This window comes from Netta rufina (genome assembly GCF_964035555.1).
Source record: "Netta rufina genome assembly, chromosome: 1".
In the NCBI taxonomy this organism is placed as follows: domain Eukaryota; kingdom Metazoa; phylum Chordata; class Aves; order Anseriformes; family Anatidae; genus Netta; species Netta rufina.
In genome coordinates this window covers 111,469,989-111,484,671 of record NC_140123.1, presented here as the reverse complement: position 1 = coordinate 111,484,671, position 14,683 = coordinate 111,469,989, and the positions used below count along the sequence as shown (strand labels likewise).

The 14,683-nt window shown below is 41.9% G+C and overlaps 1 protein-coding gene across 1 annotated transcript in view; it reads left to right on the top strand.

Annotated features, from left to right (window-relative positions):
- The first annotated feature begins 9,420 nt into the window (after positions 1-9,420).
- CRYBG3 (crystallin beta-gamma domain containing 3) overlaps positions 9,421-14,683 on the top strand; it is a 92,199-nt gene continuing 86,936 nt past the window's right edge. The window contains exon 1 of the mRNA XM_084293191.1: positions 9,421-9,566. Within this exon, the coding sequence (XP_084149317.1) occupies positions 9,442-9,566 (125 nt within the window). The 5' untranslated portion in view covers positions 9,421-9,441. The remainder of the gene's footprint in view (positions 9,567-14,683) is intronic.

Sequence of the window (14,683 nt, the reverse complement as noted above, 5' to 3'; positions counted from 1 at the left end):
ATGAGACGGTCACTTTTGCATACAAAGTACTGCTTTCTACATCTCTCCTTCACAAGTAGGAGGCTATCAGGTAAATAAATGTGTGAATCCAAATTCTTTCTAGCCTTGCCTCTGGTACTTGGGACACGAGTCTCTGGGAATTTTATGTGCTTAAACCTGTAGCTATTAGCAGGTGTGCTAAGATTTCTCATGGCCCAAAGACTCCTGCGCAATTCTGTGCTGAGAAAGGGCAGCTCTAAGGGTTAAGAAGTGAATGTAATGGATCTTCCTTTAATATGGTTCTTGGTTTTTATTTACTAATGGGAAAGATAGTCTGCTTTGAAAAACTAGAACATAGCAGATCAGTTGCATTGCTTAGTTGTCTGCAGGAAGGCATTGTGATGTGATAATATACAGCATAGTAATGTTGCGTTTCAGTGCTTCCTTAAAGCAGCTGTGCAGCAGTCTTACTGTTTCTCTCAGAAAACAGGTCATCCCATAGAAGGTGCAACTGAAATAACATTTTGTTCATGTTGATGCAAAATACTCATCTTGAAAGCAAATGTTTGTGTCAAGAAGTACAGTTGGATCAAAAAAAAAAAAACAACTTTTGATGTTTTGCTTTTTTGAAAATCACCACATTCCACATAATTTGTCATACCGTTTCAGTAAATTTTTCTGGCCAGCCTTATTTCTGTTGCAAAGAAATCCTTACAAATCTTGTTCCTAGGCTTCTTACTCCATTACTTTGGCTGAGTCAGGGAATAAGCTTTTTTTTTTTTTTTTTTTTTAACTACTCAAGTACTATGCTACTGAAAATGTGCAGCTCCCTTTCCTGTTGTTTCTTCTGTGAAACAAAATAGATAATGAGAGAAGGTCACCAAAGACTGGAATGGAAAAGCAGGAGAGGGAACTACTGAGAAAAGACTTCCTTTCTCCCCTTTCAGAAAGGTCAGGAGAAGTTTGCTTTGAAAGCTGACTTTTACATGCCCTAATCTTTTATTATCTTTATTGTACAGCCCTTACTTGATTGCATAAATTGTAAAATGCACTGCTACTATGCCAAGGTAATGTTATGGGTACAATCTAGTCAGAATTCAGGATTTATAGTGCTGTCTTAAAACAAGTGCAAGTGCCAAGTGTTTATAGTAATATTCAATAACTATACTTTGGTTCTGAGGCTCTTTATCTCTTGTCAAAGTGAGTTGCATCAGGAAACAACTGTGTGAACCAGCACTTTATAATTAATGTACTGGTGTTCAGTCAATTGGATTGCTATTTAATTGACTGGATACTTCCAACCCCGTGAAGTTGTTTGTTTTCAGCAGTACGCTGCTGGTATGGAAGCACGCTGTTCGGTTCCAGTGGGTACTAGAGGATGTCAGGATCTCTCTATGAGAATCAGCTCTGTTTACATCTTCCACTTTTCTAACAATTGCATGAAGCCCACTCCCACTACCCTTTTCCAAAGTAAATCTTTAAAGATAGGCTGTTAATGTCTGTTTTCACCCTTAAATGTTCTTCTGTTTTATAAAATATTTATCCGATGAACTTGCATGTATTGCAGTCTTATTACTCAGACATCAACTCACAAGAGAGCTTAAGTAATTTCTTTGTGATTCAGTGGACACCTTTGAAGATCAGGTTAACTCACTTAGTAAAAGAAGTGTAAATTTAGAAACTTTGTTAGGCAGTCTTTTTTACAACCCGTTTGTCTTGGGACATCAGCAAGTAGATTGTGGGCTTAGTAAGTCTGTTTTTAGATGAAATGGAGCTTGAAGAAGAGTTACCTCACCATTTTCAGTAACTGGGAAAAGACAGCAAGGAGGAGAGAGAGGAAAATGGGATGTGTGGAAAGAGCTTGTTTGGGGTGAAGTCAAGTCGTGCTAATGTTAAAGAATATTAATGAAACCCAAGCCTCTTGAGGCTCAGTGAAGTAGCCATGTTAAATGACTGAAGTGGATGCTTAGCAATACAGGCTCCTTTGTAAGGAGCTCAGCCTTACTACAGAGCTGGTTTTGCAGAGCAAGATGGTTGGTACTGAGGACCTGGTGTCCACAGTCCATGTGTTACTGCGTCATCTTCAGCCTGGCTCTTTCCTGGCTCTCCAGGCTGTGTGCCTCTTGGTTGTTGGAGCGTGTTAGATGCACTCTGAGTTTTACAGGTTAGTTTAATCCAAAAATAATTGTTTGTTCTACTATTAAAGAATACAAGCATTGGATAAGTTAAGTATTATGTAGCTCTTCCAGTTCAGAGGAAATGGCATAACATGAGAAGTGAAAAAATAGGCAGTCATGAGTAAAAGTAGTTGTTATCAGCTGTCAGGTGTTGATAGTGTTCCTGAAATTGTCTCCAGCTGTGATCACATAGGTTGTGTGGTGTTACTAGAGAAAAACTTTGCAATGTTTGTTTTGTTTGGTTGGTTTTGGTTTCTTTTTGCTTAAAATCTTGCTTCATAAGTAAATCTCCTTTTTATCCACAAACCTTTATCCACATAAACCGAGCAGGGAAAAAAAAAATGATGTAACAAGCAAGAAATTCATCCAATAAACCATTATGTATATGTTGCTTTCAATTATAAGAATATCCCAGTAAGTTGTTTCTCACATATTGTAATATAAACGTATTAGATGAAAGCAGCTTCGTCCCAGTTTAACACTTCTGTATGTGATGTGATTCTGCTAACCAGTTACATTCTTGGTTGAGAGGACCAAGGATGCATGAAGGGTTCCTTCTCCGGGGTAGAATATTCCTGCTGGGAAAGATAATGTTTTCTTTTCAACAGTGGTGCAGCACACCCTGAACAAAAATTTAGAATAGTTCTAGGTCTACTATTTATGAACTATAGTAAATGCATCCTATAAAATGCTATCTTTCACTGTGGGGAAACCCCTGTAGTTGTATTACTCATTTTGGACTTAAAGCTGTGCATTACATACAGACAGTATTTCTAAAGAGCATCATCAGATGAAAAGACTGAGTGTCAGGCTTATATTGCCATTATCTGCACGTTTTGTTATAATGGTGTTCACTTAGCTAAAAGCTTTTCTTTTCTGACTTCAGTAACAAAGAATAATTGGCTGGGGCAGTTATTTTGCTGTATGTGACCCTGAATCGTGCATAACTGGGTATACTTTTTAATGGTAAAAAATGCTGTGTACTTTTCAAACCAATATTTAATGATGAGGAAGGAAGACTTGTGTTCTTTACAGAAATTTTTGATTACTTTTACTTTAGGATGAAGTACTTGAACAAAAACTAACCCTTTAAGAATAAACCCTCTAAGAATATTAGTTTGAGAAAGCATTGAGGGAGTTGCTTCCTATCTTGAGTGTCTTATGTGAGAAACGCAAGTGAAAGAAAGGGAAAGCCTTTGATTATGGCACCAGATTTGAATCAAAATCGCTGAGATTTCTTAAACTGATGCTCAGCACAGGCAATTATAAAAAAAAGTTACTGTTAAAATATACAACAACTCTGGGAGAAAGAATAAATAGATAAATTATCAAACGTATATTTTTTTTGGAAGGCAGTAGTTTACAATAAAATGGTATGAATAGGTATAAACACATAACAGTTGAGCTTCATTCCAGCCCGTACATCTATTGTGGGTTTTCTGCAGACTGTTCTGAAACTTCTCTGTGTCAAAGTAGGTTTCCTGCCTTCTCTAGAGAAAGATAGCATAGCTGAAAAATCCAAAAGTGAAGCACTCAACTTCTGACTAAATTTTTGAAACCTCTACTGGAAATTGTAGCTGTGTTGCAGGAAATTCTGTGAGGTATCTGCAGTGTTTTTGGTCCGAACCAGAAGGCTTGCCTGTGCATTGCAGAGGTTAAGTAAACTGATAATAAAGTTTGAATCATTGCTTTTAGAAGTGACATTTTTATTGCATGATCTCAGCTTCTTCCCTCTTGCTGTTCTTATCTGCATCATAACTTTTTTTTTTTTTTTGCATTAGTATGGAACAGAAGCACTGTAAAAGTTCAAAAATAACCTTGTTAAACGTAAGCTTGTTAAAAACACTTTTAATACACCCTTAAATATAGCAAAAGGGATGCATGCATTTCTAGGTGGTCTTGTAAATCCCTTCCCAACCAGTAGGAGAAAACGTATGGATCATGCAGAATTCTTTTTCTTGGGTATTACGACAAAGCTAAAGGTTCAGTTGTGCTACTATTTAACTGGCATACTCTCATTAAAGGTCCCTTGCATTCTGACAGACTGGAGCTTTAATACGTCTTACAGGTTTTCTGTATGCTATGTATACTATTTATTGTTAACTGAATCTATGTATGTCTTCAGACAAGAAATAGACTCTATTTTTTCTGTTTCATTCTGTAATAAGATTGAGGTATTTGCTATCTGTTTGGATTAATCTTTAAATCTCCTTTGAATCCATAAAAAAAAAGTTCCTTTTCTGGAAGCTGAAGTGAAATAGACAGGAAACTAAGTTGTTCCATGAAGCCAGATGGGATTCTGCAATACTTGCAGCCAAAAAGATTTTGTGATCCTGTTTAGCTTGAGTTGGTGAGGATTGTACGTGTTAGAGATCGGTTTGCTTGCACTCTTCAAGAATACTTTGCAGTGTATTCCTCCAGACAATAAAGATGATTCTTCCTTTTGAAGTATCCTATTCCTTGTACTTGCTGTGTCTTTAAGGTTTACCTTTTGTGGTATATGTTCTAATTTTTCAAACATTTTGAATGGTGTTGTTTAAAGGGCGTTGGGATGAAAAGTATTCTGTGTTTAAAAAAAAAAAAAAATCTAGCAGAACAGACAAAGGAATTGGTATATCTCTGACAGTGTTTTTTAGTCAGTGGTTCTATGGAGTCACAGGGTCCAATAGCTAATTTTAAGAAGTCTTTGAAAGGTAGCCAAAAGGCAAATCTGGTGTCCACAGGCTTGTTCGCTGTAAGTAGGCTTATACCAGAATTCAAAACTGCTTAGTAATCTGCAAAGTGAAAGATGTACTTTTACATATATGTATGCAAATAGGGTAAGCCTTTAAAATAGTAGTAATGTGATGTGGTATTTGATAGCATGTAGTTTTGTACGGGAAAGTCTATATTCACAAATCTGATAGTCAAAAGACATTCTAGGAAGAAAAGTGCTAAATGAACTATAGTGTAGAATTTGCTGATTATGCGTTTCATGGATTTCCTTTATTAGCATATCAGACATCTCTTCGTATAAGCTCCTGCAGTCTTGTGGGCGCTAAATTATTTGTGCTGCTTTTTTTCTGTGTATACTACATATATTAGATGGTGGATGAAACTAGCTTGCTGAAGGACTTCATTTCATCACAATTATTCTTCTTGGGGCGATGGTAGATAGACAGTCTTAGCAAGGAGGTGTTACCCAGAACAAGATGGTTTAACAGTGACCTTGTTATATAAAATGCTGAATTTTTGAGCTTCATTTAGGGTAGAGTATTTTGCAATAATTAGCACCAGTAAGAGCACAAGTGAGTTTCATCACTGTATTCACACAAGTGCAATTGATATGAGGTGCTATCCAAAACGTCTGGAAACCCTTCCAGACAAGCTGTTCTAATTATCTGAAAGTTACCAGTTCTGATGAGATTAACAGAAAAAGGACTTTGGTTCTTATCTAGAGGAGCTGGATACATAAGTACCACTGAAAAACGAGGTTTTGAATCCTTTTTGCTCAGTGCTCAGGCACAGTGAAAGTCTGCCCCCAAGAGAGCTCCTGTAGGTGCTGGTCAATTTTATTTTGTTCTTTACAATTTTCTGTTCTAGTATTTCTGCTACATGGTAAATGTAAACTTCAAAAATTACAGTATGGAGAACAAAAAGAAGAGGGCTTCTGAAAAGTCATTTTAAAAATTTGAATTACTACACTGAATAAGTCTTCTCCAAAATTATAAAGAATATAGTTATGGCTCTCAGTAACTGCAGTTAATACCATGAGCCATTTCCAGCCATCTTCTCCAGACGCCAAGGCATTTGAACAATAGCAGCTGCCCATGTGTGTCTTTCTTTCAAACCATTTTCAGCAAATCAAATGGAGGAACAGCGTGCTCACAGTTAAAGGATGAGGATTGCTGGAAGCTGTGCAGTGCATGCTTTACAACAAAAGGTCATAGCTAGATAGACAGTATATCCTAGGAATCCTTGGTAACGTACTTCATCTGGGTCATAATATATCCAAGACACAAGTCTTCAATTCTGTTGTGTCTTCACTTTAGAATAGGCACAGATTGGAGACTTTAAAGTCATCAGTATTTTTTTCATTATCTTGAGAATTAATATTCTCAAAAAAGACCATGAAATATTGCATGTAATGACTCCACTGTGCATATTAATTCATGGTCCCATGCAACCTATTAGAAAGCTAGCTCTAATATGTTATACACTGGAAAGGAAAAAATTAAAAGAGCACCCATTATTGTGGTTTGTGCAATGCAGACATATTTTGTAAGAGCCTGGAAAATGGGGTTGCCTATTAAATTAAAAAAAAAAAAAAAAAAGCCAAAATACTTTTATAGATAAATGCATCAGATGTGTATGAAAAAGTGAACTGTGCTCCCACTTTAGAGGGCTGTATCTCAAACCATATGAACATTTCTTATTGTAGTGGTGCAACAATGCAAACAGATTGAAAATATTGTGGTTTGGGGTTTATTTGTTTTTTGTATTATTTAATATGTTGTGCTAAAATGTGCTTGCAGGGAAGATGTGTAGCTTGGTGGTTTAAAGACTCCATTTCGTCCTTAGTCACTTAGTCACTTCAATATATCAGAAAAAAAAGATTAAAGATGTGTGTGAGAGAAGGGCTTCTCATAAACAAGCGTGATGAAAGCTTGCTTTCCTTTTTGGTATCCAAACAAAACAAAAGATTTCACTCAAGATTTTAAAGACCCTTAAAAGGCAGGGAATGCAAAAAGCACAATTAAAATTTCACCCTCTGCTCATTTTAAAGCAGCAAGGAGAAGGGGGAGGCTTCCCTAATCCTTATAGTCTGGATTGCAGCAGAAAATGAGTGGATGGGGCACAGGTGCAGCACCCCCTCCTCCCTTACTTGCGGTGCTGGTTCATGTGAAACCCTAGGCAGGACAAGCTACAAAAAAAATCCACCTTGCCACCAGCTGGAGAGCCCTGGCCAGACTTTTTCCTCTCCTGCACCAATCTTTCACTCCTCAGCTGTGTTATAATGGCTTCCCTCTGCCCTGGGCAGTGCAGCTTTACCTTGCAGGGGCTGCATGTGAGCTCTCTGCTATAAGGCAGAAGGGAGCACGCTTCCCCTTCTGCTGTGGCTGCTGTATGGGTGCTGCTGTGAGTGTGGTCAGCGGTGCTGAAGGTGAGCCCACCTGCCATGCAATGCGTGCTGCTGCCTTGGCTTGTCTTCCTTTGTGGAAGGAGTGAATGGCTGAAACCAGGTTCCCCTTGGCATACCTGCCAGTGTCTCCTATCTCACTCTTTTGAATGTGGGAGATTTGTTTGCTGTGAAGTCACGGGGTATTCAATTACTGCAGGGGACACAAAAAGAAATGGGTTATCTTATGTGAGCTGTGTTCATACTTATTTTTTTTATATCAATATAATTTTACTACTTTGATTATAGTTTACTTCTTTGCCTCTGCCAGAGCTGTCACACATGCAATGTTTCTGCCTTTTCTTCATCTCATTGAAAAGCAGAAAGGAAAAAGATTGGAGCAAAAAATGCTGCTATTTGGGATGAGCACTTCTGATGCCTTCGGTGCTTTGCTCCTGGGCAGGCATGGCCCTGGCAGTGCCTCGTGCTGCCCCAGGTGGCCCCTGGGGAGCAGGTGCATGTTTTGGCTGCCTGTGTCTGCGTGCACAGCTTACCGTGCCATACTTAACTACATCCAGAGGTGGTTATGAGGATCAATTAATGCTTAAATTATTTGGAGGTACCAGGTGCTTTATGAGTGCTAATTATTATATTCAGGTTTGCTACAGCTTAGGGATTAGATCTTACTTGGGCAATAGGTGGGGAGGCTGTGAGATGTATGTGGTAAAGTATTACAAGTAACAAAGAGTCACTGCCAGCCGAAGCATCACCACAGCCTGTTCGTGCAGTTCCATTTAATTGCTTTTAATGAATTGTCAGTCTTCCAATTTGATTTTTGAGCCTTAATTACTTTTATTTTGAATATTAGAGAGAACATCTCTCTAAGGTTCTGTAGGGGTTGCTGTTACATTTTCTGGCTGTAGCCCTGATCGTCTTTTTCTCAAGAATGGGCAACTGTGTAGGTACTTTTAAAATGTGGCGGTGTGTGTTTTATTTATTTATATATGCACTTTTCTGGCATGAAACATTTCATAGATTTGTGCTAGGTCTGGGGCATCCTGGATCATTGAGAAAAGTGTTTGCTCCTTGTCTGGACACTGAAAGCCAGGCAGGATCTTGCTGTGTAGTAAGTGCTGGTCCACTCAGGGAGGTTTGTGACAGTCTTTTATCACAGGGAAGACAAGCTGCCTCTCAAACCTGTGAGACAACCAGCTAGTCTCAACTTGCTGACCAGTAAAAACTTAAGTATTTGTTCAATATTCACCTGTGTCTGTGTTTTTAAAATCCAGATCAAAGCCATGGGAGACTTGGATAATATGAAGGGGAGCTGTTTGTGCATTTGTATGTATATGTTTATTTCAACGATCTTTCTCATAGCTGAAGCAGCGGAAAGTAGACTGTAAAGTAGCCGGTAGGTCAGTTCCAGGCTGTTTTATTGCTGCTCTTCTGCAGGTGGACCCCGAGCTTCATGTCTAGCCTGAGCTGCTGCTGCCCCAGCAGGCTCGTACTGTGGCAAAAGAAAGTGGAGCAAAAAACTGGCCCAGAAGCCTTGGGTAGCGAGGGGGTGGACGGAGGTGAATGAATGGAGAAAAATCTTTCAGAAAAGAGGTGAGCAGTGGCAGGGGCTGCCCAGAGAGACTGTGGAGACTCCATCCCCAGTCCTCAGAGGGATAAAAACCATCACATTATCATTCGGCTTGAAGAAGACTCCTAAGAGCGCCAAGTCTCGCCATCAACCGAACATGTCAGTAAACACAAATCCCTTTCTAGGAAAAAAAAAAATCTCCTGGAAAGGCGGGAGAGCGCCGTTCCCCCAGGTCCCTCACCTTCCCCAGCAGGGGCTGCCGCAGCTCCCCTGAGGCGAGGCAGCGAAATGGCCGCGCCTCGGGGCGGGGCGGGGCGGGGCCGGGCCCCCCCCAGGACGGCGAGCGGGCCGCGGCTCCTCCCGGGGCTGCTTTTCCCCAATTAAGGCGCCGAGCCCGGTGGCCGCGCCTCCCGCACCGCGTCCCCGCTGCCGGGGGCCGCTGCCGGGCGGAGGCACCGCGGCGACTCCGCCCCGGGGCCGGGCAGGGCCGCCCCCGGCGGGGCGGGGGGAAGCGGCCAGCGCCGGGACTCGGTGCCGGACGGCTGTGGCGGCGCCTCCCGTCCCGTCCACGTCCCCGTCCCCGTCCTGGTCCCGTCCCGGCGATGTCTGGCGGGGGCAGCCGGCGGCGGGCCGGCCCCTCGTGGCACGGCGCCTTCTCCCGCTTCTTCGCCAGGAGCCCCCCGCGGCAGGAGGCGGCGGCGCCCGGCCGGCCGGCGGGAGCGCACAGGTAGGGGCACGGCACGGCACGGCCCCGGCCCCGGGGCCCCGCTCCCCCGGCTGCGGCCCTGCCGCGGAAAGCCAGAAGCGGGGAAGGGGCTCGCCCCGGGTCCCCCCGGGCTGGTGCGAGGCGGCTGCCAGCGCCCGGCGAACCTGCCCCGGGCTGTTGGGGGGGCTGCGGGGCTGCCGGTCCGCGGGGGGCGCGGGCGAGGTGAGAAGGTGCCCAAGCGACTAGTGCGGTCCTTCCTCTTCCTTTTTGCTTTTCTTTTTCTTTCTTTTTCTTTCTTTTTCTGGCGGCTGGTTTCTGCCCGTATGCAGGGGAGACCCGCGGATAAAGTTTGCTTCTTATGGAGTCCTGTTGTTGGTCTGAATTAATTGGGGTGTGTTTTGTGGTGAGGAGGTGTCAGCTGCCCTGGCCTTATTTCCTCAGGTATACTACTAAGGCTTTTTTAGCTTTTAACATGCTGGTTTTAATCTTTTTGAATTATTCTTGACACTGTCTACATTTGTGCTTAAACAGGCAGGCAAATAAGTGCACTACTTGAGGAGATAGTGGATGGCACACTAGGTCTTTCTCACCAATCGCAGAAAATTGCAGAGCACGTTACTGTCTTACACTGGCCGTCCTAAAAGGTCTCATAAATGGTCCATAAGGACCATTTTAACATTGGGATTCTTTATTTTACCGCAACTGCTAGTCATTTGACATACCAGCATATGAGCAAGGATCCACTGGGCTGTCATGTTGCTTTTTATTTCCTGGGGAAAAAAAACTCAGGAGCAAAGCTGCCAAATCAAGAGCACCTTCACCATGGTGAGAGTAGCGCGACCATCATGCCTGGCAGGGGTGATCAAGGTGCAGCAGAAAGAAAAGGCTTGGAGTTGGCTTGGGACGTGAAGAGGCAGCAGCAGAAGTGACATCTGGCTGCTCCTCACCAGCTCCGTACAGTTGTGGTCCAAGCTAAACAAAAAAGCCTAGCGGTCACCTCATTAGGGAGCAGGGTGATGCTGGCCGAGTGGTTTCTGAGCTGGGTGTGCTATCTGCAGATCGTCCTCATGGTAGACCTGCTCCACTCAACTCCAGGCTGCTGCCTGTTATCTTCATCTCAATCCGAGTTTCATTTCCTGCAGTCAAGAGCCTTTCCTTTACTGGGGCAGTCCACCAAGGTGCAAGGAGGCTCGGCCTCCTGGCCTCCTGCTTGACCTCCTCACATGGGTTTAGCTGCAGGGCGGTCGCCTCAATTCCTCTCTGGAGTGGAAGCAGCCAGCAGAAATCCTCCAGCTGAGAGGAGCCCAATTTGGCATGTTAAAGAGCTTTTTTGTTGTGCCGGCTGCGGGGCGGTAGGTTCGCCTGGAATGCTGACGCTCTCGTCTTTGGTTTCCACTGACAGCCTTCTCCATAGATTAGCGTAATTGCATACATTAAACAGCGCCGGGCTGGAACGAGCGCCCCAGGTTTGCTCGGCGCGTTGATTTAGCATTGCGGTGCAGAAAAATGGATCGCTGAACAAAGCATGTGGGTAGGGAGGGGGAGCCAGGGTGGCTTTGTGTGTTTGTTGTTCAGCATAGAGGGCAGGAGGCGGCCTGGGGAACACATCTCTTGAGAAATGTGTACACTCGGTGATTAATTTCCTGGTGAAATGATCGGAATGGTGTATGCTGGGACTGGACCTGATCTGAAATGTGTGGCATGAAACTTCTGCATCGAGGTATTTTACCTAGCAGTGGGTTTCAGAAAAGCAGAACAACCAAGTAAAGAGCACAGGACAGGGAGCAGTATGTTGTGCAGGGCCACATATATCTACAGGCTATCTACATGGACCCCCAGAGACATGAATCATGCTTGATATAGCCTGCGGAGATTACTACAGTCTCCTAAATTTTGGAAGTGGCTGGAGGTGAGCCTGCATGTATCCAAAAGTCATTTTCCATATGCACCTGCAAACTGGGCAGCAGCAGCTAGATGCTAGATGGAGGCTACTGATGGCAGTTTCACATTCCCTCATCCCACAGCTGCCCCTTCAGCCCGTGGTACAGAGATCTCACCATTTCATGCTCCAGGCATTGTGTTCAGATTTAGCTTTAAAAAAAAAAAAAAAAAAAAAAAAAAGAAAGAAAATAACCCTACTCTCACCTGAACTTAAAATAAGAGGAAGGGGAAAGGGAATTGCACTGTTTGTTAATCAGTGTCATAGGATTTTCTTCTGAGAACCTTGTGTGGCAAAGAGCTGTATGCTGATAACTTGCCCTTACAGCCATTTGTAGTTCTGATGAACATGAGACTTGCTGGAGGCTCGCTGGTGGAAAATAACCTGTGCAGACTAGCTGGAAGTTTTGTGGTGGCACGAGGTACAGCACAGCTGTTAGGGACTCACTCTGCTTTTACATGCAACCTGAATGTGAGTTATCTTTAACCTACTGCTTGCCTCTGTAAGTGCATTCTTCAGAGTCGTGATGCTGGCATGGCTTTGAATGAGGTCTTTGGCGTTTTTCTTCCCAGTTCCTTATCATCAGCTTCCATCAAACATAGTCATTGTGCTCTACTCTGCTATTTAATATTTTCAATATACAAAATTAATCATTTGTTGCTGGCAGTCTAAATCTCCAGAGTGGAAAAATCCCATTGATTTTTTTTATTATTCTGATGGCAGTCTAATTTATTTATCATTATTTTTCACATTTCTTTAGTCTATCTAGATGAAGACGCAGCTTTTAGAGTATAAGTTATAGAGTATAAGCTAATCTATTGGGTATTCGCTCAGTGATATGCCACTTTCATGCCTTAGCAATTGACCTGTTGTAAGTAAATGTGACCTTCTAGGTCACCTTAGAAGCCTCCAAGGGGGTGTGACACTTCGCCAATCACTTTAACCAAGAGCTACCACTAAAATCTTCTTTAAACTTTCTTTATATAATTTGTTCCTCTCTATATTGTTTAGCAAGTTCATTTCAGGTTTATCTTTTTCCCTCCAAGTGTCATTGCTTGGTCAAGTAACTACCAGTGCAAGTGAGCCTTTGTTGGAATTGTCCAGATATTGTTTCTGCATCACTGAAGAGTACCAGAGACATCAAACAGGGAAGAGCAACCCTTTATTTGGTCTTACAGGTTTTGTTTTGTTTTTAAATTGAGATTATTGTTCTGTTCATCCATTAGTTCCTAAGAGCTTTCAGAGGTGGAAGAACTTTGTTTATACTGCCTAAGGAGAGATTAGAGAGCCTCTTTCTTCCTCTGGGCTTGCCAGTCATTGTTCCTGTTTATAAAGCACATGTATTTTTGTAGCTGTAAAAAAATGCATTTGGAAACTACTGGGAATGGATTGAAAGGGGAGTAATGCATTTTGAACTTATTTCTTCTGAACTTGCTACCTCCTGGCTGGTTTTGATTCACATACAGTTGGTGTCTTAGGAGAAAGCCATTGTTTTCTGGGGGGAAAAAAAAAAGTCTGTATTCTAGTAAAGACACTTCCGTTCAGAAGGCAGAGGAAGATTATTTCAGTTTTATTTCTTTTAAATCTAACTCATTTGTGAGAATGCAGCAGAGGTAACAGTTTGTAGAACCAGCAAGGGGAAGACTCCAGTCATTTAGAAGAATTCAAATTAAACTTACCAAAGCAAGATGCATTATGAAAAAATTCTGTTTGTTAATTTGTTGGGCTTTTTCCTGTTTGTTTCCTTGATTTTTCTGTTGTGACTTTTATTGCAGGATAATTCAAAATTATAATTCAAAATTGCAAAGGCCCTTATTTAGCAGGTTACCAAAGCCGTTGCCTATAATTAAGTAAGGAAATATTCTGTATATTATAGTGGGACTACTCGTTTGATTAGAATTAGGCGTGAACCTAAATGTCTCGTGGGAGTGAGACCCGCAAGGAGCAAGCCCAGCAGCCGGCCATGTGCTTGTGAGACATTTCCTAAAGGAAATGTTACTGGAGTATTAATTATAACAGTAGCACTCCTTAAAAGAAACAAAATACCTTAAAAAAATAATAATGTTAACAGCACTCTCTCCTTCCCAGTAACCGTCATAAGTGCTAGAATTAATACAAGGGGATTTCAAAAATATCTGCGATTCCTTGGCTTTAAGGAATGGTTTTGCAGCAGTTAAAACTTATCAGCCTTCTCATCTGATGAACAAAAGACTCATAAGTGAGGAAAAAAACAGAATTCAGAAATATGTTGTTGTGAGGATTATATTTCTGGTTATTAAAACTTCAAACTTCTTACAAAGATGGAAATCAAACTGCTGCTTCTATTTTCTGAGTTTTTTTTAGACTGCATATTCTTCAGCAAGTGTATACTGTTACACTTCTAGACAGTAGCATGGCACTACATTGCTACACTGTAGGCTTTAACACTTCTATTTTCCTGGTATTTTAATTTCTAAAATATTTTTTTAAAATTTTAACTGACCTTACAGTAACACTTTTGAAGACTCTTCAGATCAGAAATGTGAATTTCCGTAGTCATTTTACTTCACGAGTCAGTTTTGTGAGATGAAACACAGTCACTAATTGTATCAATATAATTTCATGGCTTGCCGTGTTATTGAATGGTGTCTTTGTTTCCCAAATGTTCCAGTGTTTCTTAAATTGCTAAAATGTGTCACAGAAGGCAGTATATCTGTTTAAATGGGTTGGGGGCCCAAGGGGCCAAGGGTCCAGGAAGGCCGCACAGGCCTGCACTTCGCCTATTGACAAAGGCTGGGAACAACGTGCAAGGAAGTATTTCTTGGGAGTACATGAAGAGCAAAGGCAGAAAAAAAATCCAGTGACAACAGCCTTTTTTTTTTTTTAATCACCAATTAAGTGCCAAAAAGTTAGCCATCAGTTTTGTTTTGTTTGAATCAGAGTTGCAGCCTTTCAGCTTGAGGGAGGGAAATTTGATGAATATGAGAAATATGGGAAGTGTCTGAAGGATACTTCTCAGTGCATGGTTGTAAGAAATAGAGGAACTGGAAAAGTATTTTCTTGTGGTGAACTTGTAGCTTCGTGTGCCTCTACCAATAGTTTTCTGCTCCGACCTGACTAGAAGAACTCGCTGCTTTTGCTGGTGACACCAGTGTCCTTTGCACGTTTTTTTTGTTGTTGTTGTTGTTGTTTGTTTGTTTGTTTGTTCGTTTTTTCCTGG